The following is a 22,279-nucleotide window of genomic DNA, read 5'->3' as shown; positions in this document are numbered from 1 at the left end:
TCACCAGGCCTGGAGCCTCCTCCTTGCCCCTTCCTGGCTCCCTGCATGCAGAATTGTCCAGAATTATCCCTCTCACCCCTCAGATGGGACCCCCTCAGCAGCTGGAATTCAAACCAGGCTTTCCCTGGCAGCAGCAAACGCTGACACAGCAGATCCAGCCCTGCTGAAGCTCCAGCTGCCTTGACCTAAACATCATGAATATTCATGAGGCGATTAATTAACGTGTCCCTGCTTTAATAGCTCCTCACGAAATTCTGTGCCATCCCAGGGGCTGGCACCCGGCTGGAAGTGTCACTTCAAGGTGTTTTGGAACAACCTGGCCAGGGGTGAGCACGTCTGAGGACTGCAGTGACCCCAATCAGTTCCCCATGGCTGTGAGGGTGATTAGTACCCATAATTAGAAATTCTCCAGGAGGGTCAGGCTGTGCTGCAGAGCTGGGATGGTGCAGGGAGGAATTTCCTGCTGTGGGATATTCCAAGTTCAGCAGCCTCCATTGTTCCTTGCACTTACATGAAGTTTAGTGGCAAAACTGCACCTCGTGTGGCTGGAGATGATGGGAACATTTGTATGGATGGAAACTACGTGGGAAATGTCAGGAGTGTTTCCTGCCTGTCCATTTTCCTTCCCTGCCAGGACATGGGATGCTGGGTTACCCAGATTATCCACATTGCCTCCAGAGGGATTTCTGGGCTGAGCTTTGGGAAGCCTTTCTGGGGTTTCTCTGAGCATTCCCAGTCCGGAGTGAGGAGATCCCAGCAGGATGGGGATTGCAGAGGGAATATCTGCACTGGGGGTGGGGTGGGTGCTGGATTTATCCCAAATCCTTCTCTCCAGTTGCTCACCCTTTCCCACTCAGCATTTCCAGCTCATTCCTGCAGGGTGCTGGAAGTGCCAACGCTCTGAATAATCCCAAAGCCATTAGAGGAGAGCAGGGACAGCAGCTCCTTCAAGGGTTGTTAAACACAGGGCTGTGCATCCAGCCTGCAGCTCGGGGAGCTGCTGAATCATGGGATCCTGGAGCTGCCAGGGAATCCTGCAGGCACCAGAACTCTGCTTTTCATCCCAAGCATCTGCCACTGGCACTCTCAGAACTCATCACTCATCCCCCAAAACTGCAGGAAAAGGTGAAGGGGTTCCGTAATGTGGAAGTCAATGAGCAGTGCTGGACCAGGACTGGTTGAACCTCGTTAATTGATGTGTTAATTACCTGTGGATGTCTAGGCCAGCCTGGACTGTGAGCTTCGCTTGCAGAAGTTTTACAAGTGGATCTCCAGCAGCTTGGAGGAGAAGGAGACCTTCCTCAGTGCTTGTGGAAACTGAACCGCTGCTGTCCCCTTTGTGAACGTCCCCTCCAGTGCAGTGGAAGGTAATTAGTGAATTAATTAATGGCCTTGTCCCACTCGGAGCACTCTGACCTTTTTGCAGTGTTCTTGTCAGTGAAAGGTGAATAAATTCAGGCAGTGAATGAGGGTGGTGGGACAGGGTGAGGTGGTGTCTGGAGCAGCAGGAGCTGGGTTTGGGTGCCTGGTGGCACAGCCATTGATTGATCCACTGCCCATGGATACACAGAGCCAGGCTGGGAATAAAAACAATTTATCTCATTTTCAGGAGTCTCTGGCCTGGGGAGATGAGGGTTGGTAACACCAGGGCAGGAGCCTGGTGATATCCCCTCATCAAGGAGTAAACACATCTGTGAATATAAAATGTATTTTATATATGCATTATTTGTATGTATATTTAACTCCCCAACAGAGGACTTTCAGTCCGTTCCATAGAAAAACATGGGTTTGGGTTGGAAGGGATGTTAAGGACCATGGACAGGGACACCTCCCACTGTCCCAGGCTGCTCTAATCCCAGCGTCCAGCCTGGCCTTGGGCACTGCCAGGGATCCGGGATCAGTCACAGTTCCTATAGAAATGGGTGTCAGGGCATCCCCATCCTCATTATCAAACCCTTCTTCCTCGTGTCTACTTTAAATCAGAGCAGTTTCTAATTTAAATCGAGGAGTTTCTTCACCTCTGGAATTTGTCCCAGCTTTGTGTGGCACATCAGGATGGCCCAGCACACAATCCTGGAGACCTGAGCAAGGAAAATCCCAGCCCAGCCCCAGTGTCTGTTTTGTCCCTCCTGCAAAGCTGACCCTTCATCCCACACCCATCTTTCTCTGCCCCATTTCATGATCTTTTCCACCTGCTGGACTCCCCCTTTGGCCTCAGAGGGCCCTGATTTGAGCAGAGCTGCTGAAATGGCCTCAGCAAAGGGCTCTGGCCATCCCCACCACACAGGGATGTACCCAAGTAGTGTCCCCAAGCAGGAATAATGTGCTCTTACTCCATGATTCCAGCAGGCTGAACCAATGCTTTATTGAGCTATACTATATTACACTAATACTACACTAAATTACATACTAAAGAGATACTATACCCTACTAAAAAGATACTATACTACTAAGGTACTAAAGAAAAACCCGTGGCTGTCAGAGACAGGCAGGACACAGCTTTGACCTAACTGGCCAAAGAAGCCAAACACCCCTCACTGGTGTCCAATTAACAAATCCCTTTGGGCAAACAATCTCCATAACACATTCCACATGTGCAAAAACAACAGGAGCAGCAAGTAGAGATAAGAATTGTTTTCTCTTCTGTTGCTGTGGTATTTAATGAAAATATTTTCACTAGGATTTTTCTCCTGAGGAGCTGAGAAGCCTCAGAAAAGAAATGTAAACAATAACTATCTGATGACTGTGGGATGTGGTCTAGAGATGGTTCACCAACAGGTGCATCTTTGATTGGTCTCATGTGCATTGTTTCTACTTGATGACCAATCATGGTCCAGCTGTGTGAAGGCTGTGACCAGTCACAGGTTTTTATTATTCATTGTCGCAGACATCTTTTATGAAAAATCCTTTCCTTAGGATTTTTCCTCCTGAGAAGCTGAAAGGCCTCAGGAACAAAATGTAAACAATGGTTATCTGCTGCTGTGGAATGCAACAGGTGCATCTGGGATTGGTCTCATGTGGTTGTTTCTAATTAATGGCCAATCACAGTCAGCTGGCTCGGACAGAGAGTCTGAGCCACAAGCCTTTGTTATGATTCTTTTTTTTCTATTCTTAGCCAGCCTTCTGATGAAATCCTTTTTCTATTCTTTTAGTATAATTTTAATATAATATATATTAAAAAAAATAAAGCAAGCCTTCTGAAACATGGAGTCAGATCCTCATCTCTTTCCTCATCCTCAGACCCCTGTGAACACCGTCACAATTCTTTGCTAGCCTTCTGATGTCTCCTTTCTCTTTTTTTTAGTATAGTTTTAGTATATAATTTTCTTTTAATATAATACATATCATATAATAATAAATCAGCCTTCTGAAGCATGGAGTCAAGATTCTCATCCCTTCCCTCATCCTGTGGACCCTCAAACACCACCATTCTTCTTCTCTCTGTGCTTCTCACTGCCTTGCCCAGGAAAAATCCTGAGAGAGAGGATTCCTGGCTTGCCCAGGGAAGATCCTGAGAGAGAGCCGTGCCTGCTGCAGTCTGTGCGGAGAGCAGCCCTGAGGATGCACCAGGACAGGCAGGAACGGGCTGAGGATGGGCTGCAGGAGGGTCTGAGCCCGGCGGAGGCCGTGGCTGTGCTGGCGCTGCTGGAGGAGCACGAGGAGCCCCTGCTGAGCCACTCCGTGGCCTTTGCCGAGCACCTGGAGCGGGAGCTGCGGGAGCTGGAGGAGGTAACGGAGCCATGGAGGTGCCTGGAAGGAGGGGATGAGGCTCTGGGAATCAGCAGCTCTGCACTTTGCTCGGGGAGAAATTCTGGGAGGAAAGGGAAAGGGAAGGGGGAGTTCCGGGAAGGGAAGTTAAGGGAAGGTTCAGGGAAGGCAATGTTCCAGGAAGGTTCAGGGAAGGTTCCAAGAAGGTTCAGGGAAGGTTTGCTAAGGGAAAGTTCCAAGAAGGTTTCAGAAAGGTTCCGGGAAAGGAAGGTTCCAGGAAGGGAAGGTTCCAGGAACATTCTGGGAAGGTTTGGGAAGGGAAGGTTTGGGAAGGTTTGGGAAGGGAAAGTTCCAAGAAGATTTCAGAAAGGTTCCGGGAAAGGAAGGTTCCAGAAAGGGAAGGTTCCAGGAACGTTCTGGGAAGGTTTGGGAAGGGAAGGTTTGGGAAGGTTTGGGAAGGTTTGGGAAGGTTTGGGAAGGGAAGGGAAGGGAAGGGAAGGGAAGGGAAGGGAAGGGAAGGGAAGGGAAGGGAAGGGTTTGACTGTGGGGGGCTCTAGGGCTGCCTGAGGAAGGGGAAGGGACAAAAGGGGTCCCTACAGAAGGAACAGCAGGATCCAGGGAGAGTGAAAAGGGGAGAAAAATAAAACAGAGCTGGAAGGGGATTGAAAAGGAAAATATAAACCAGCAGGAAGGGCCAGTGGAAAAGGGACAGGATATTTCCAGAATTCCTTGTGAGGGTGGGCAGGCCCTGGCACAGGTGCCCAGAGCAGCTGTGGCTGCCCCTGCATCCCTGGAAGTGTCCAAGGCCAGGTTGGATGGGGCTTGGGGCAGCCTGGGATGGTGGAAGGTGTTGGGACAAAATGGGCTTTGAGGTCCCTCCCATCCCAAACCGTTCCAGGATTCTGTGGTTTTCCATGGATTTGGAAGGGAAAGGGAGGAAATGAAACCAAGGAGCTCAAGGGTCCCCTGGAAAAGGATCCCTCAGTATCCCTGGCTCCCACCCCTGGGTGGATGGAACTGGATGGGCTTTAAGGTCCTTTCCAACCCCAACCATTCCATGGCTTCTGACTACTGAGCTTTACTGACTCCATTGGGGTTGCTGTGATTTATTGCATTTCTGCAGAGGAAATTTCTCCTTTAAGTGCTGGAACAAAAAAACCTAGGAAAGCTGCTTTGAGCACTTATCTTCTGCTAAAATATCTGGGATTTTATGGTTGGTAGCCAAGGAAAAACAGGGGAAAAATAAGCCAAAGGAAATATCTTAAGCCATACAAGAAACCACAAACCCTAAATCGAACCTCCTTTAGCTGCAGAGTCTGCTGTATTCCCATATATGATTTATTACATTTGGAAGTTAATCTGGAAGCCCAAACTCCTGAGGTTTGTTCCTGCCAGCTCCTGGCAAGGAATTCAGGCACTTTGTGACTGTTCCCAGCTGTAAAACACCCTGGGAGAGCAACAAATACATCTTTATTACGCTTTTTTGAGATGAAAGGCACCGTTGAATACATTATTTTAATGCCCTCTAATGAATAAATGTGACTTCCCTCTAATACAAATTAATTAATGAGCATTTCCATTTCCGAGCCTTAATCTCCAATATTAAATGTTATTAATCCCGGCAAGTTAGACCAGCACATGCATCCATTTCAATATTTTCCCCACATCCCAGTGATAGCACCTTGGCTTCCTCTCCCATATTAATCACCCTCCTCTCACCCAGCTGTTCTGGGAGTCACAGAAATCCCTGCACTGGCAGCGAGGAAAAGCTGATTTCTGCAAAGGGGAGGACGGCACGGCCGGGACACCGGGAGGCCAAAGGCTCTGATTTGGACATTGATATTCCTGCAGAATTCCAGGATCCCAGCACATGTGGAGCTGCAGGCAGCTCCCAGCAGTTCTGTGCTGTGGCTGGATTTTATTCCTGTTCCTGGAGCCTCTGGAGAGCCCTTCCCACAGCCCTGTTCCATCAATGCCACCAGGGATGCTCCATGGGGTGACAGCATGGAGGAGTGGCAGGGACAGGCATGGGGGAGGATTCTGGCTCACATTAAAGAGCAATTAATAAATGGGAAGCTCTGGGAAGAGCTGGTGGGATGGGATGGGATTGGATGGGATGGGATGGGATGGGATGGGATGGGATGGGATGGGATGCGGTCCCTGGGTGTGGCAGGAAGAAAATTTGGAGCTGGTGCTTTTGGAGATGAGTGTCCATGGTTAGAGAGGCTGGGAGAGCTGGGAGTGTCCACCTGGATGGGGGAGCCCAGAGCCCTGCCAGGGCCTGAAGGGGTTCCAGGAGAGCTGCAGAGGGACTGGGGACAAGGATGGAGGGACAGGACACAGGGAATGGCTCCCAGTGCCAGAGGGCAGGGATGGATGGGAGATTGGGAATTGGGAATTGTTCCTTGGCAGCGTGGGCAGCCCTGGCACAGGTGCCCAGAGCAGCTGAGGCTGCCCCTGGATCCCTGGCAGTGCCCAAGGCCAGGTTGGACAGGGCTTGGAGCAGCCTGGGATGGTGGAAGGTGTCCCTGCCATGGGATGGAATGAGAAGAACTTTTAGGTCCCTTCCCACCCCAAACCAGACTGGGATTCTCTGAAATCTCGCGTGATGGACACTCGGGTCTTCAGGACACTCCACCACTTGTGGAGGGGAGGGTTGGACACTCCCTCAGTGACATTCCCAGGACACACATCCAGCAGGGCTTGGTGGCCTCTCCAGAAGGATGGAGATTTTTCTGCTCAGATTTTCCTGGATATTCCCCAGGAATTTGCTTGCTGGGGCAGCTGGAGGTGCCCTGAGGGGACCTCTTGCCCAGGGCAGGGTTTTGTGTGCCCTGGGGACACACAGGTGGCATTTGGCCAGGGTGGGACAGTGGCACTCCCACCAACACCCTGCAGGTTACAGCGACACCATCCCTGCTGTGCCTCAGAGGGTGACAGACAGGACAATTGACCCCAGCATGGTGACACATCCATACCCAGCTCTGAACCCCTGTGCTCCCATTTCCCACAGGCCAACCTCCATGCCATCCTGTCCTCGGAGCAGCAGCTGGCGCAGCTGATGGGCACCCTGGACGAGGCCCTGGCCGAGGTGGGCAGGCTGGAGCAGAGCCTGCAGGTGTGTGAGGAGCTGCTGGGCGCTGTGAGGCAGAGGATGGACCACATCCACCAGGAGAGCTCCCTGCTGCAGCGCCTGGCCTCCAACAGGAGCAGGCTGATGGATGAGATCCTGCTCCTCACGGTGCGTGGGCTCGCAGGGACATTAATCTTCAGCTGGTGAATCTGCTGGGAAACACTTCCAGGGAATTTTAAACACTGAGAGCTCTGATTGTCTGCAAGGGCACTGGGAAATGGTGCTGCAAGCCCAGAGAAGGGCTGGGATCAGCAGCACCCTCACCATGGCCCAGAGGGGGCTCTGAAAGGCCTTTTCCAGGGCAGGACTAAGAATGACAAAGCTGATGAAATAACCATGACCTGGGAATGCAAACCCAGCAATTAACAAACTAATTAATTAATTAGAGGCAGAGCTTGCAATGCCAGGCCTTCCTCGGCCACCAGTGCAGCTGTTCCTGAGCAGAACATTGGTTTTCATGGGGGACTTCCATGGATTTCCTGATGGACACAGCAGCTGCTGCTGAGGGCAGCACTGAGCTCTACCAGCCAGCAGCATTCCCAGTGGGATGGGATGGGATGGGATGGGATGGGATGGGATGGGATGGGATGGGATGGGATGGGATGAGAATGGATGGGAAGGGATGCAATGGCAGGGATGAGGGGCTGGTTGTGTGTGAGCTGTGCTCTGGCTGTATGTGAGCTGTGCTCTGTGTTTGGCTGTGTATAGCTGTGCTCTGGCTGTGTTTGGCTGTGTATAGCTGTTCTTTGGCTGTGTTTTCCTGTGTTTGGCTGTGTTTAGCTGTGCTCTGGCTGTGCCCTGGCTGTGTTTAGCTGTGTTTAGCTGTGCTCTCTGGCTGTATGTGAGTTGTGCTCTGTGTATTTATCTGTGCTCTAGCTGTGTTTATCTGTGCTCTGGCTGTGTTTAGCCATGCTCTGGCTGTGTTTGGCTGTGTTTAGATGTGTTTAGCTGTGCTCTCTGGCTGTATGTAAGTTTTGCTCTGTGTGTTTATCTGTGCCCTGGCTGTGTCTATCCGTGCTCTGGCTGTGTTTAGCTGTGTTTATCTCTGTTTAGCTGTGTCTATCCATGCTCTGGCTGTGTTTAGCTGTGTCTAGCTGTGCTCTGGCTGTGTTTAGCTGTGTTTAGCTGTGTTTGGCTGTGTTTAGCTGTGTTTAGCTGTGCTCTGGCTTTGTTTAGCTGTGTTTAGCTGTGTTTGGCTGTGTTTATCTGTGTTTAGCTGTGCTCTGGCTGTATGTGAGCTGTGCTCTGGCTGTGTTTAGCTGTGTTTATCTGTGTTTAGCTGTGTTTATCTGTGCTCTGGCTGTGTATAGCTGTGTATAGCTGTGTATAGCTGTGTATAGCTGTGTCTATCCATGCTCTGGCTGTGTATAGCTGTGTTTAGCTGTGTTTAGCTGTGTCTATCCATGCTCTGGCTGTGTATAGCTGTGTTTATCTGTGTTTAGCTGTGTATAGCTGTGTCTATCCGTGCTCTGGCTGTGTATAGCTGTGTTTATCTGTGTTTAGCTGTGTATAGCTGTGTCTATCCGTGCTCTGGCTGTGTATAGCTGTGTTTATCTGTGTTTGGCTGTGTCTATCCGTGCTCTGGCTGTGTTTATCTGTGTTTAGCTGTGTATAGCTGTGTCTATCCGTGCTCTGGCTGTGTTTAGCTGTGTTTAGCTGTGTCTATCCATGCTCTGGCTGTGTATAGCTGTGTTTAGCTGTGTCTATCCATGCTCTGGCTGTGTTTAGCTGTGTTTAGCTGTGTCTATCCGTGCTCTGGCTGTGTTTAGCTGTGTCTATCTGTGTTTGGCTGTGTCTATCCGTGCTCTGGCTGTGTTGCAGACCCAGCTGCAGCTGAGCAGGGAGCACTGTGCCGCCCTGAGCAGGGCAGACCTGTCCAGCCCCGCAGCCATCGCGGCCTGCACGGCCGCAGCCCAGGCTCTGTCCTCCTGCATGGAGCTCCCCATCCAGCCCTGTGAGTAGGAGCAGGGATTCCTCCCTCGGGATCCCCTGACAGGGGTGGGCACCTCCTGGAGCTCGGGAAGGAGCTGGGGAAGCTGTGGTTGGAAATCCTGGCCGGTGCTGTCTGTGGAAAACAGCAGCTCATTGTGGCAGGATGGGGGAGGTTTTGGATCCCTGGAAGTGTGCAGGGACTTGATCCTGGCAGGAAATCCCAAGTTTTCCTTGCGGTGAGACTGGGCGTGTCTCCTTGGCTGAGGCTGGACCCATGGATTATTTTTATTTTTTAAATTTTATTTTCCACTCCTTGTCTGTATTTCCTTGGTTGTCGCAGGCATATTTTCATTAAAAATCCTTTCCTTAGGATTTTTCCTCCTGAGAAGCCTCAGGAACAAAATGTAAACAGTGATTATCTGCTGCTGTGGAATGCAACAGGTGCATCTGTGATTGGTCTCATGGGGTTGTTTCTAATTAATGGCCAATCACAGTCAGCTGGCTCTTTCTCTGTCCGAGCCACAAGCCTTTGTTATTAATTCTTTTCTATTCTTAGCCAGCCTTCTGATGAGAACTTTTTCTTCTATTCTTTTAGCATAGTTTTAATGTAATATATATGATAAAATAATAAATCAAGCCTTCTGAAATATGGAGTCAGATCCTCATCTCTTCCCTCATCTGAAAACCCCTGTGAACACGGTCACACTTGGTACCACAGGAAAGCTTTTGCTCCTTCATCAGCTTTTGGGTGGATTTATCTCAAGACTTCTATCTGAGTTCCCAGTTTTCTGAGGGGTGTGGGTCTGCAGCTCCCCCAGATCTCCCCAAATCCCAAAATATCCTTTTTTTCCCCCGAGGTTACCGGAAGCTGCAGGCAGTGGCTGAGCAGCTGATCCTGTTTGAAACCCTCAAGCAGAACTTTGAGAGCTCCTTCATCAGCCACATCACCAACATCTTCGAGCTGCAGGTGGGCCCCACTCTTCCCTAAAATCCTGGGAAATTGGAATATTCTGGGGAGGTTGGGCCAGTGATGCAGGAGGTGCTGCTGTGACAGGATTGTCCCAAATTGTCTCTCCAAAGGGATCTCCCCTCATACCTTCCCTTTGTCATTGTCTCTCAGCCCTCAGGTTAATTTTCCAGGGGTTTAGGAGCAATCCATGTTCCCAAAATTCCTCTGGTGGCATTCCTTAAATCCTCAGGCCTGGAGATATTTTGTTTGGGTTTCCTTATTTTATTTTGGGGGTTGTTGATTTGTTTGTAACCTAAAATCCCAGGGTAAACCCCAATACTGTGATCCTTTGATTAACACCTGCCAGCACTGATCTGGCAGTTTGAAAGATTTGATGGACAAGATCCCTGTGGGCAGGAATTCTAGAGATTTCCTTCTCTGGAAAGGAGCAATTCCCAAATATTTACTTCTGTAAATCCTTAGTGTTTGGTTTCAAGCAGTGGTTCTGAGAAGGGAGCCGGGAAGGAGCTGTGGGATTTCCATCCTTGGAGATTTGCAGACCTTGGCTGGGCGCATCCCTGAGCCAACTTTTCCATCTGCATCTGCTCCAAACCTGCCCCGCTCCCATCCCACCTGCACAACCCTGCGGGTGCAGTGTCCCAGCAGATTTTCCAAGCTGTTTTATGTGACTTTTTTCTGTCATTTCTCTCCCTTCAGGGCAATTCCCAGGTCCCTGCGCTTGGTGGCACCGTGGCTGCCCCAGGGCACAGAGCCCACCACGAGGAGCTGCTGCCCTTCACCCCCCTGATGGCCTGGCTGAGGAGCTCCAACCCTGCTCTGTTCTGGGACCTCCCCAAGGTAGGGCTGAGACCCTCAGCAGGCCCTGCAGACCTTCCCTGGGGGCAGCAGGTCCAGTGGGGAGCTCCTGGTGGGACCTGGCTCTCACCTGAGCCGTGAGACACCTGAGATTGCAGGGGTTCTGGGGATGTCAGACCAGCCTGGAGCTCTGTGCCCAACAGGAACCTGAGGGGTGTGATGGTGTTCACAGGGGTCTGAGGGTGAGGGAAGGGATGAGGATCTGACTCCATGTTTCATGTTTATGATATATATTACATTAAAACTATACTAAAATAATAGAAGAAAGGATTTCATCAGAAGGCCAACTAAGAATAGAAAAAGAAAAAATTATAACAAAGGTTTGTGGCTTGGCTCTCTGTCCGAGCCAGCTGGCTGTGATTGCCATTAATTAGAAACAACCAACATGGGCAATCCCAGATGCACCTGTTGCATTTCACAGCAGCAGATAACCATTGTTTACATTTTGTTCCTGAGGCCTTTCAGCTTCTCAGGAGAAAAAATTCTAAGGAAAGGATTTTTCATAAAAGATTTCTGCAACAGAGGGGTGCCAGGATAGTGCTGAAGTGAATGATCTGAAATTCTCAAATCTTCACTTTTTGCTCTTACCTGGCCTTTCCTCCCCATTCCAGGTGTATTCCCAGAACCTTGGCAGGCTCTATGAGCGGGAAATCAGAGCCCTTTTCGAGCAGGCCAAGATCTCCCTGTCAGGAAGAAGAAAAGGAAGTGAGTGGTTCAGAATGTGCCCTCGGTGCTGCTGGGCAGGGTTGGGCACCCCGGGATGGGGACAGTCCCCTCCAGCACTTTGCTCCCCAGGCTTGCTCCAGCGCTTTGTTTCCTGGCTCTGCAGGTGGCAGGAGGGAAAATCCAGCTCTGCTCCACTCCAGGCAGTGCTGGGGAGAGCCTCAGCTCCATGACCTCCCCACTTTTGTTCAGCTGCTCCTCAGAGCTGGAGCTTTGGCGTCCTTCCCTGTGCAGGGCTCAGGAATGACACACCGGTGGCTGGGATCGTGTTCCAAGCAGCCACAGGAGAAAGAGGGGGATGCAGAAAAGCCTGGAAAACAAAACCTGTTGTCAGCTCCCTTCTCCCTGACTCTCAGAGATTCCCACTCCACCATTATCTCCTGAAAAAACCCCACCTGGTTTTCTCTTCCCTTCCTCTCCCGTGAGGACACCCTGAGGGATCTGGGGTTGTTCAGCCTGGAGGAGGCTCCGGGAACACCCTGTAATTCCCCCATCCCTGGAAATGTTCCAGACCATGTCGGACAGGCTTGGAGCAACCTGGGATAGTGAGTGGAAGGTGTCCCTGCCCATAGCACAGATATGAGATGATTTTTTGGTCACCCAACCCAAATAATTCCTGGATTTTAGGATTCTCTAAAGCCTGGTCCATCTTTCATGCAGGATTCCCCAGACACAAGCCTGTCCCAGGAGACAGAGGGAATTCACAGCAATATTTATGGAATGATTTCACAGCGAGCTGACTGCCAGGCCCTGCTGTCCCAAGGTGCTCATTTCCACCCAAATCGCTGGGTCTGACTCAAAATATTCCAGTCAGGTGTTTCTGAAGATAAAAAGAGAAACTGATCTGTCTCCTCTGGAAATTTTTTATGGCCCACAAGTCACATTTTCCTTCAGCAAAACAAAGGGCTGTAATGGAAATTTCCAGGCCAGTTTGGCCCAGTTTGAAGGTCAGGCTGGTTTGTTTTGTCCATCAGAGTCAGCACTTCCAGCTCTGCACTTCCTTCAGCACCAGTGTCCAGATCCCAAGCCAGGGGATGGAGCTGAAGGAAGGGAATGGGCTTGGTGGCTCCCACTTTTGGGGTTCCTCACACTCAAAACCATCCCCACCACCCCCTCCAGCATCACTGCCCTGGGAAAGACACTCAGTGCTGGGAAAACAGGGATCTCAAACCCTGGGATCAAGGCAGGATGGGGAGTGCTGACACAAATACCTGCACAGCAGTCTGGGGGAAAAAAGGAGGAAAATTTCCCCTAAATGGTGCTAATGGCACCTGAATGGGCACCACTGGACCATTTATGGGAATAAAGTTGTTAAATTAAACAAAAGATGGTGCTGGGTATGGGTGGCAGCCAGTCTGCCCTATCCCCTTCCATAAACACTAAACTGGGATTTGCTTGCAGTATTTTATCCATCTTTAAATTCTACACGAATCTATAAACCCCAGGAGGGATTAAACCCCAGGAGAAAACCCTTGGAAGGCTACAAGGAGTTCCTGCTCCAATAGAAATCAGCCCAAAGTGCCTGCCCAGCGCTGGGGCTGCTCCACGGGCAGGACAGGGTGAATTCTGTTGTCCTGGGATGTCCCCGCTCTGCTCCAGAGGGTGAGGACAGGTCTGGGACAGGCAGGAAGCCCCAGGGGCTGTTCAGCCCATCCTTGATGCGAGCAGAGCATTGGAACAACCTCACAGTTCGTGAGAAAAGGGGAATTTTTAGCAGTTTGTGCCACAGAGGCGGTGGCACCTTCCCTGGGGCAGGCGTTGTCTCTCTGTGCCATCGCTGCAGCAGAGCAGGGGGACAGCAGGGGAACAGCAGGGGAAGGTGACCCTGCCCAGCCCCAGGACAGGCCAGAATTCCTGTTCTGGCTCTCAGGGTGCTGCTCACGCTGTCCCAGGGCTGTCCCTGCTCCCGGAGCCTCCTCCTGCAGCATTCCTGCAGAAGTGCCTGAGCCACCGGGATGGTTGGCAGGGCAGGAATGGCTCTGCTGAACTTCTGCAGCAACCTCAGCCAAGGGCCTTCCTGCTCATGGATGGAGCCTGGGCTGGGAGGAAACCCGCCCAAAAATATCCCTCATCCCTGCCCCAAAGCATCCCTCATCCCTGCTGCAAAACATCCCTTATCCCTGCCCCAAAAGCTTCCCTCATTCCTGCCCCAAAATACTCCTCATTGCTGCTGGAAAATATCCCTCATCCCTACCCCAAAACATCCCTCATCCCTGCCCCAAAACTTCCCTCATCCCTGCTGGAAAATATCCCTTATCCTACTGTCAAAAACCCCTTATCCCTGCCCCAAAACTTCCCTCATCCCTGCTGTGGAACACTTCTCATCCTGCTGGAAAATATTCCTTATCCCTGCCCCAAGACTTTCCTCATCCCTGCCCCAAAACTTTCCTCATCCTGCTGTCAAAAATCCCTTATCCCTGCCTCAAAACATCCCTCATCCCTGATGTCAAACACCCCTCATCCCTGCTGGAAAAAAAAGTCTCTTATCCCTGCCCCAAAACACCCTTTATCCCTGCTGGAAAATATCCCTTATCCCTGCTATCAAAAATCCCTCATCCTTGCCCCAAAACACCTCTCATCCTGCTGTCAAACACCCCTCATCCCTGCTGGAAAATATTCCAGTCCAGGTGTCCAGGCCATTTCCTTTCTCCTGATTATCCCAGTAAATTTTTTGGGTTGATTCCCTGCCCCCATAAAGGATTTTATTTATGGCACCACCTGCTGATTTCTTGCCTTATGTGATGGGAGAGTGAGTTTAGAAGGCAACCTCGAGCTGTTTATAATTAATTAGGGGCCAGTAATTAAGTCCTTTCTCATTTTGCCATTCCATTTTCTGCAGGCTTGTTGAATTCTTTCCCATTTGCTGTTGGAAGATTTATTTTTTTCCCGGTTTTGTCACTTCCCAGCTGGTGAAATTATAATGAAATGGTGAGAAAAAGGCCAGACAGCAGCTCCTTAATTTAGTCCTGGTTTTAGCAAGGCTGAGGTTGTGAGCAGGGCTGGCTCATCCCTCATCCCTGCTGAGCACGGAGCTCACAAATCCTTCCCAAAGGGAAAACCCTTCAGGAGTGGCTGAAATAAAGATATTTGAGATACTATGATTGATGGAGAGGTGACCTGACTGCCCCAGAACCTTTGGAACAGGGGAATGATTCCCATTTCTGGAAATAATTAGGAAATAATCTGGATGTTTCCCCACTGATTCCTTTCAGGGAGTAGAAAAATGCTTTTTAAACACATCTTTCAAAGGATTTTTTTCAACTTTTCCACTCAGGCCAAGCCCCCAGTGCTAAAACTGCCAATGTTGGAGAAATGTATTTATTTCCAGGTGAAATATTATCATTTTAAAAGGGCATTTTTTGAGAAAAAAGCCATTCCCACCTCCCCTGGATTTTTTTATGGCAATTTACAATCAAAAGGAGGCACCAAAAAAATTTCCTGAGGCTTTTGCCGGTTTTTGTGCTGATCTCTTCTCTTATCCCCTGGGATTTTCCACAACCCAGCTGTCAGGAGTGAGCACAAGGCAGCAAAGGGATAAACACCCCAATCAATGAAATCAAAAGGCAGTTTAATGAAATAAAAACAATGAGAAACAGGGAGAAACAAGTGAGGAGGCAGTGAAAAAAATGTGATTTTTTTTCTGAATTCCCCATTTATCTGAATGCAACAGGAACAGACCAATTTATGAGGTCAGACATAAAAAGAGGCATTTAAGAGTTTGACTCTCCAGGAGCTCAGGCGCTGGAGAATGCCAGAGGGAGGAGGTTTGTGACACCCCACACCCCGTGCAGGTCTGCAGGAGACGTGGGAGAAGGCAGCAGGGAGCAGGCGGCCGCGGTGGAGCCTCCCCAGGAGCAGGGACAGCCAGGAGGGCGCCCTGGCCAGGGGCAGCATGAGCAGGGTAAGGGGCTCAGGGCTCCTCAGGGCTCCTCAGGGGCTCCTGTCCCTCCCTGGGCAGGGCTGAGGCGCTCCCTGTGCTCCCCACGTCCCCTGGGTGGGCACAGGGATGCTCCGCTGTCCCCAGGGAGTCCCAGAGGGCTCCCAGACCAAAGGTGGTCTCTCAGCAGGTGTTGGAGCAGGTGCTGAGCGAGCTGCAGCCCCTCTGCACCTCAGAGCAGCAATTCCTGCAGGAATTCTTCTGCCTCGGCCGTGGCTCCTTGGAGATGGAGGTGAGGGTGAGCACCGTGTCCTCTCCAGGCCCATTCTCCATTATCCATTACCCATTCTCCATTACCCATTCTCCATTATCCATGGGGTACCTGGGCTCTCCTGGGCTCCCATCCTCCAGGAACCAGCCGTGGGGAAGCTTCAGAGGAGAATGAAATGGAATTCAATTCACAGCTCCAGGAAAATCAGGGCTCTCCAAGCATTGAACAAGAGGCAGCAGAAATAAATCCACAGCTCATTTTCCTGGCTGAGGGAGGGCAGATAAATCATCATTTGGTGGGTTTAGCTGGGATACTGGGGAGGAATTCCTCCTTGTGATGGGGGAGGTGCTGGGATAGAATTCCCAGAGCAGCTGTGGCTGCTCCATCTCTGGAAGTGTCCCAGGCCAGGTTGGACAGAGCTTGGAGCAACCTGGGACAGTGGGAGGTGTCCCTGCCCAGGAGTTTGGGGCCCATCCCAAACCACTCTGGGATCCTTTGATGATTTCCACTCTAATCTTTTTTCAGGGATCTCCCACTAAGGCTGGTGAGCCCACAGCAGCTCCAGAGGACCCTCCTTGCTCCAAGAGCCAGAGCCAGTACGTGAGGGATGGGATACCCTGGGTGCACTGATGGGACACAGGCTGGAGTGTCCCCTCCCAGTTAATTCCTGACCTTTCCCATGCTTTGGTTTGATTTTCAAGGCCAGAAGAAGCCACAACCCAACTGCTGAGCGAGATCTTCAGCTCCCTGGAGCTGGAGCTGAGGGCGTTTCTGGATGTCTGCAGCAAGGCTCAGCCCCTGGGCTGCCTGCAGGTCCTGGTGGCCCTGAGTGACTCCGTGCTGGGCACCTGGGGCCTTTCCTCAGCTCCCTCCTCGTCCTTCCTGCACTCCCTCCTGGCCAACGTGCTGCTCCTGGCCAAGAGCAACCTCAACAAATGCATCGTGAGTGTCCCTGGTGGGAGGGAGCCCAACACACCTGAGGGGTGTTTGACTCTTCCAGAACCTTCCAAACAGAGCCACGGAGGCTGGAGAAGTCCTCCACGGTCACCGAGTCCAAGCTGTGCCTGATGCCCAGCTTGTCCCCAGCCCAGAGCTCTGAGTGCCCATCCAGGTGTTGCTTGGACACCTGCAGGGATGGGGACACCAAATCTCCCTGGGCAACAGCTCCATGTCAGCCTCCAACAGGGAGTGTCACACTTCTTGGGATTGCAGGGACACTGTCAATGGCAAAGCCCTCCCAAACCCCATTCCTTGCCTTGTTTCCTGGCCTGTGCTCCTCCAAACAAGGCCAGATCTGAGGGTGCCACCTCTGTGTCATTCTCAGGGGACCTTGTGCAAGGAGATGGAGGAGGCCAAGCCTGCCAGCAGGACCAGAGGGGGGATCCTGCCCTGTGTCAGCCGCTTCCAGGAGCTGGTGGCCCTCTCTGAGGAGATGTTCCAGACATGCCAGCGCCGGGGGGAGCTGGACAGGGCCCTGCTCAGGCTGGCCAGCAGCGTCCTCAGCAGCAGTGAGTGCCAGGGCTGGGTGTGCTGGGCAGGAAATGTCCCCCTGAGCTGCAGGAGTGACCAGCTGGGTCACCAGGGCAGGGTGGGAGAGCTGCCTGACCCTGGCACTGAAATCCCTCTGCACATCCCAGGTGTGGCAGGGTGGGAGCAGCCTGTCCCCTGAGCCTGCACCTCAAAGCCCTTTCCCTGAGCAAGGTCCTGGGAGCACCAGGCACATTCTGGGTGCTCTGTCATGGGGGGACAGGGCTCAGCTTTGGATCCAGGTCCAACATCTCCTGCCCCACTGTGGAGGGAGAGCTCCTCACAGATCAGACTCCTCTTACAAGGTCTTGGGAGCCAGAAAAATCCCCCAAAAGCACCAAGGGGTGTTGGTAGGGGGAGAGGAGTTGGGAGAGCGGGGTGGGGAGCTTCCAGTAGATCCTGAGGACCTGAGGGGCTGCAGAATTCCCAGCTCTGACCACAGATCAGGAGGTGGTGCAGAGGGGCAGCTCCCACCTGTGGGTGAGCCTGGGGTGACCCACTGATAAATCCATGGACATGGACAACAATCCATGGACCATGCCAGGCTGCAGGAGTGTTGGCAGGGGAGAAGGTCAGGCGGGGAATCATGGACAGGGATTTGTGTTATAATGTCTCCCTCTGAAGTCAGAGGGTTCAAATGAGCCATCCCAAGGGCACATCCCTCCTGAGAGCCTGCAGGGGCTTCTCTCCACCCCTGACTCCCTCCTTCCTCCCCAGTCAGCAGCCTCTCCTCAGCCAACCTGAAGGTGAACACGGATATGGTGATGATGGAAAACTTCCACCACCTCCACAACTTCCTGTGCCAAAGGAACATCCCCTGCCTGGAGGGCAAGAAGAGAGAGGCCAAGCAAAGGTGCAGGGAGCACATGGAGAAATACATCTCCACACACGTGGGCCAGCCTCTGGAGAGGCTCAAGGTGAGCACAGGACCCCAAGGGCTCTTCCCAAAACTCTGGATTTACTGGTGTTCAAATCTCCCTGCCCTGCATCCGGTCTGGGATTATATTGCTTTGTTGTCACAGGATATGAGAGCACCTGGATTTCATTCTGCTCAGGGATTCCCAAAATCCTGGCATGGCCTCCTCCAGTTCTGCCAGTCTGAGCACAGACACCAAGGGAAGGAGCAAAGGGGTGTGAACAGTGCAGGAGCCCATTCCTGTTCCTTGGAAGCAGTCTGTACATTTAGGAACTCTAAATCCTTAGGATTTAGGGTATTTCTCCACAGCAAAATTGCAGCCAGAGTACCCAAACAGATTCTTGGCAGGAGGATGAAGGAAGGGATTATTCCCTTGTTTCACAGCAGATGTGGAATGCCCTCTCCAGTGCTCCCTTCCCTGACCACTGCTGGGTCTGGCTGTGCAGTCCCACCTCAGCAGCACCACAGAACCCCAGGCTGGAAGGGATCCCCAAGGATCACCCAGGGCAAATTCACTGCTTGGATGGGATTCTGTAGCTCCCTGTCCAGTGCTGGGACTCCATCCCATCCCTGAGCAGATTTGATTGACCATCCCAGCCTGTTCTCACTGGAAAAAGTTCCTGATGTCCAGACAATGTGCTCAGCCCTCCTTTCCCAAGGAAGCCTTTCCCAGTCCCTCTTCTGACAATCCAAACCATGTGTGGGTTTTTCCTTCTCCCGCTGCCTTGTCCTCGTGCCCATTTCCACACGGTGAACCAAGACAAGGAGGGCAGAATTCCAGAGGATTGCTGGGGAGCTTGTTCCCAGTTTGCTCCCAGTTTGTTCCCAGTTTGCTCCCAGTTTGCTCCCAGTTTGTTCCTATTTTGCTCCCAGTTCGTTCCCAGTTTGCTCCCAGTTTGTTTGCACTTTGTTTCCAGTTTGCTCCCAGTTTGCTCCCAGCTTGTTCCCAGTTTATTCCCAGTTTGTTCCCAGTTTTCTCCCATCTTGCTCCCAGCTTGTTCCCAGTTTGTTCCTAGTTTACTCCCAGCTTGTTCCCAGCTTATTCCCAGTTTGCTCCCAGTTTGCTCCCAGTTCGTTCCCAGTTTGCTCCCATCCCCACTCCAGTTGCGTGCCTGCATCTGGCAGATCCCAGCTCTTTTTTCACAGCTGCCTGGGCTGATCCATCCAGCCCTTCCCCAGTGGCTGCTTTGTTAACTGAGCTAAGAGCATCTGGCTCTGCTAACTCAAACAGACATTCCCCCCTTCCCGAGGCTGCAGCTCTTCCGCTCCTTCCTCTCCCTAAAATGTCTTGCAGATGGAGCTCAGCTGGAATTATTTATGGGACCTGTTACTTCCAATTTGTTTCCAGTCCTTGCTGTCAAACAGTTGTTGCCTTAGCTGGAAAATCAGCTCCGTGTCTTGTGCTACCTGAGCTCTGCTATGGCTTCAAATCCTCCCTTATCCAAGGGAAAAGATCATTTCATTGCTCACAACAAAGTGAGTGGGGTATGAGAGCACCTGAAAATCCTGGCATGGCCTTCTCCAGCTCTCCCAGTTTCTCTTCACCACGAGGAGGTGCAAAGAGGTGTAAGTGTGACCGTGTTCACAGGGGTCTGAGGATGAGGGAAGAGATGAGGATCTGACTCCATGTTTCAGCAGGCTGATTTATTATTTTATTATATATATTATATTAAAACTATACTAAAAGAATAGAAGAAAGGATTTCATCAGAAGGCTAGCTAAGAATAGAAAAAGAATGAAATGATAACAAAGTTTTGTGTCTGGGACAGAGAGTCCGAGCCAGCTGTGATTGGCCATTAATTACAAACAACCACGAGACCAATCACAGATGCACCTGTTGCATTCCACAGCAGCAGATAATCATTGTTTCCATTTTGTTCCTGAGGCTTCTCAGCTTCTCAGGAGGAAAAATCCTAAGGAAAGGATTTTTCACATAAGATGTCTGCGACAGTTTAAGTAATATAGAGGCCAGTTCCTGGTTCTTGGAAACAATTCCTACATTTGGGAGCTCAAAATCCTTGGGATTTAGGATATTTCTCCACAGCCAGGTTGCAGCCACAGTACCCAAACAGATTCTTGGGATGTATGAAGAGGCAGGAGGATGAAGGAAGGGATTATTCCCTTGTTTTACAGCAGATGTGGAGTTTCCTGTCCAGCTCTGGCAGAGATGTCAGGAGAACAGAGAAAATTCAGGTTTTGCTTTACACTTCTGCAGGTTCTGGGATCCCCCTTCCCCACCTCTGGCTCCAGACCCTCTGTGGGGAGAAAACTGGGGGGAGAACCAAGGAACCAGAGGGATTTTCCAGCAGTCCCGTTGCTCCATGGGCCTGCAACCCTTAGGGATGCTGCTTGTTTAGCAGGGAGGGGAGAGAACCATGAAATTCCCAATGTTCTGCTTTCCTGGAGGATAAAAATCTCCAGCACTCCATGAAACATCCCTAAATTCTTCATTTCAACTGAATTAGAAATGGGAACTGAGGGCAGCGCTCAGGTGTCAGCCCTGGTGCAGGAATCCACTTCGGGATGGCTCCTCCTCATGGGATGTCCCTTTCCCTTTCCCTTTCCCTTTCCCTTTCCCTTTCCCTTTCCCTTTCCCTTTCCCTTTCCCTTTCCCTTTCCCTTTCCCTTTCCCTTTCCCTTTCCCTTTTCCTTTCCCTTTCCCTTTCCTTTTCCTTCCCAGCATTTCTTCGAGGGTGTCAAGGCCCGCCTGGCCCAGGGGGTGAAGGAAGAGGAGCTCAGTTTCCAGCTGGCCTACAGCAAGCAGGAACTGCGGAAAGTCATCGAAAAATATCCTGGCAAGGAAGTCAAAAGGGCCCTGGAGAGCCTCTACAGGACAATGCACAAACATCTGTCCCCTGAGGGAAATCTGCTGCCGGTAACTGGAGTGGGATGGGTGTGACACTGGGATGGCTGGGATTCAGGTTGGGTGGCTGCAGGGGCAGGGGAAGGTGCTGAGGTTTGCTTTTCCAGGTGGTGTGGCAGCCCATTGAATGGGGTTTCTTGTTTTCAAGGTGGTGTGGCAGCCCATGGAGCAGGATTTTGGTTTTCCAGGTGTTGTGGCAGGCCATGGAATGGGGTTTCTGCTTTTCCAGGTGGTGTGGCGGCCCATGGAGCAGGGTGTTTGGTTTTCCAGGTGGTGTGGCAGGCCATGGAATCAGGTTTCTGGTTTTCCAGGTGGTGTGGCAGGCCATGGAGCAGGGTTTCTCATTTTCCAGGTGGTGTGGCAGACCATGGAACGGGATTTTGGATTTCAGGTGTTGTGGCAGCCCATGGAGCAGGGGTTTCTGGTTTTCTAGGTGGTGTGGCAGCCCCTGGATCAGGTTTTTGCTTTTCCAGGTGGTGTGGCAGCCCATGGAGCAGGGTGTTTGGTTTTCCAGGTGGTGTGGCAGCCCATGGAGCAGGGTGTTTGGTTTTCCAGGTGGTGTGGCAGCCCATGGAGCAGGGTGTTTGGTTTTCCAGGTGGTGTGGCAGGCCATGGAGCAGGGATTCATCCGGCAGTACCAAGAGTTTGAGGAGCTCATCCAACGCTGCTATGCAGGAGCAGGGATTGCCCTGGACTTCACCATGGAGGACTTGCTGAGCTACTTCAACTCCATCACCATGGCCAACATGTAGGGAAATCCCTCTCTGGATGTCAGGAGCAGCTCAGGAATCCTTGTCTGCAGCCACACCTCCGAGGAGCTGAACACAAAACCGTTCCCAAGTTGGATACTGGGGTTCCTACTCTGAACTCAATCCCAATCTCCAACCTGTTGATCCTAGACTAAATCTCTCTTGGGGAAGTGGAGTTGTCAGACCCAAACCACGACTTCCCTCCTCCAGGAAATAATTCTGCCACCAGGAAATGACATTCCAAGCCTCAGATTTCCCCCTAAGTGCACGTTGGTGCCGCAAATCCCCAGCAAAACATTCACAGTGGAAAAATGTCTTCTCTCCAGGGACTTTCTCCTTTTCTGTACTCGAATTTCAGTGAGCCTGTGCTAAACCAGAGGTTAAACCACATGGAAACACTCTGAGTGAGAGGTGCTCCCACATCCAGGTATCCCAACAGGCAGTGCTGCTCCTCGGCTCTGCACTGAAAGTCATCCAGCAGATGAAAGTCCAGAGCTGTAAATATTAATGGATTTATTGCTTTTAGCTCAGATTTACTCACATCTTAAGTGGAGTGGAGAAATGTGCGGTTCTAGAGATCCAAACTGATCCTGCAGGGAATTGCCTGCTTTTAACCCATTTTTGTAGGAATCTTCCTACAGCAACTCACCAATATATTGTCATTCTGCAAATGTTGTCTCTGTTTCTTGGGGTGATCATGGGGGTCACGTTGTCTGTCACAACCTTCTTCCTAAACAACTGAAGAGTTTGAACTC

General features: G+C 51.3%; 1 protein-coding gene across 1 annotated transcript; it reads left to right on the top strand.

Moving 5' to 3' along the window:
- Positions 1–1,234: 1,234 nt before the first annotated feature.
- Positions 1,235–22,207, top strand: LOC102064327 (exocyst complex component 1-like). Its single transcript, XM_074551612.1, has 15 exons — positions 1,235–1,367; positions 3,467–3,729; positions 6,722–6,949; positions 8,663–8,795; positions 9,631–9,740; positions 10,440–10,580; positions 11,210–11,303; positions 15,113–15,222; positions 15,389–15,490; positions 15,995–16,065; positions 16,171–16,411; positions 16,794–16,977; positions 17,714–17,913; positions 20,593–20,787; positions 21,372–22,207. Exons 2-15 carry the CDS (start codon positions 3,562–3,564, stop codon positions 21,525–21,527), a joined length of 2,133 nt encoding a protein of 710 aa, XP_074407713.1. The 5' UTR covers positions 1,235–1,367; positions 3,467–3,561; the 3' UTR covers positions 21,528–22,207.
- Positions 22,208–22,279: the final 72 nt, after the last annotated feature.

Source organism: Zonotrichia albicollis, chromosome 14 (assembly GCF_047830755.1).
Source record: "Zonotrichia albicollis isolate bZonAlb1 chromosome 14, bZonAlb1.hap1, whole genome shotgun sequence".
Lineage (NCBI taxonomy): Eukaryota > Metazoa > Chordata > Aves > Passeriformes > Passerellidae > Zonotrichia > Zonotrichia albicollis.
This window is presented reverse-complemented; position numbering and strand designations above follow the sequence as displayed.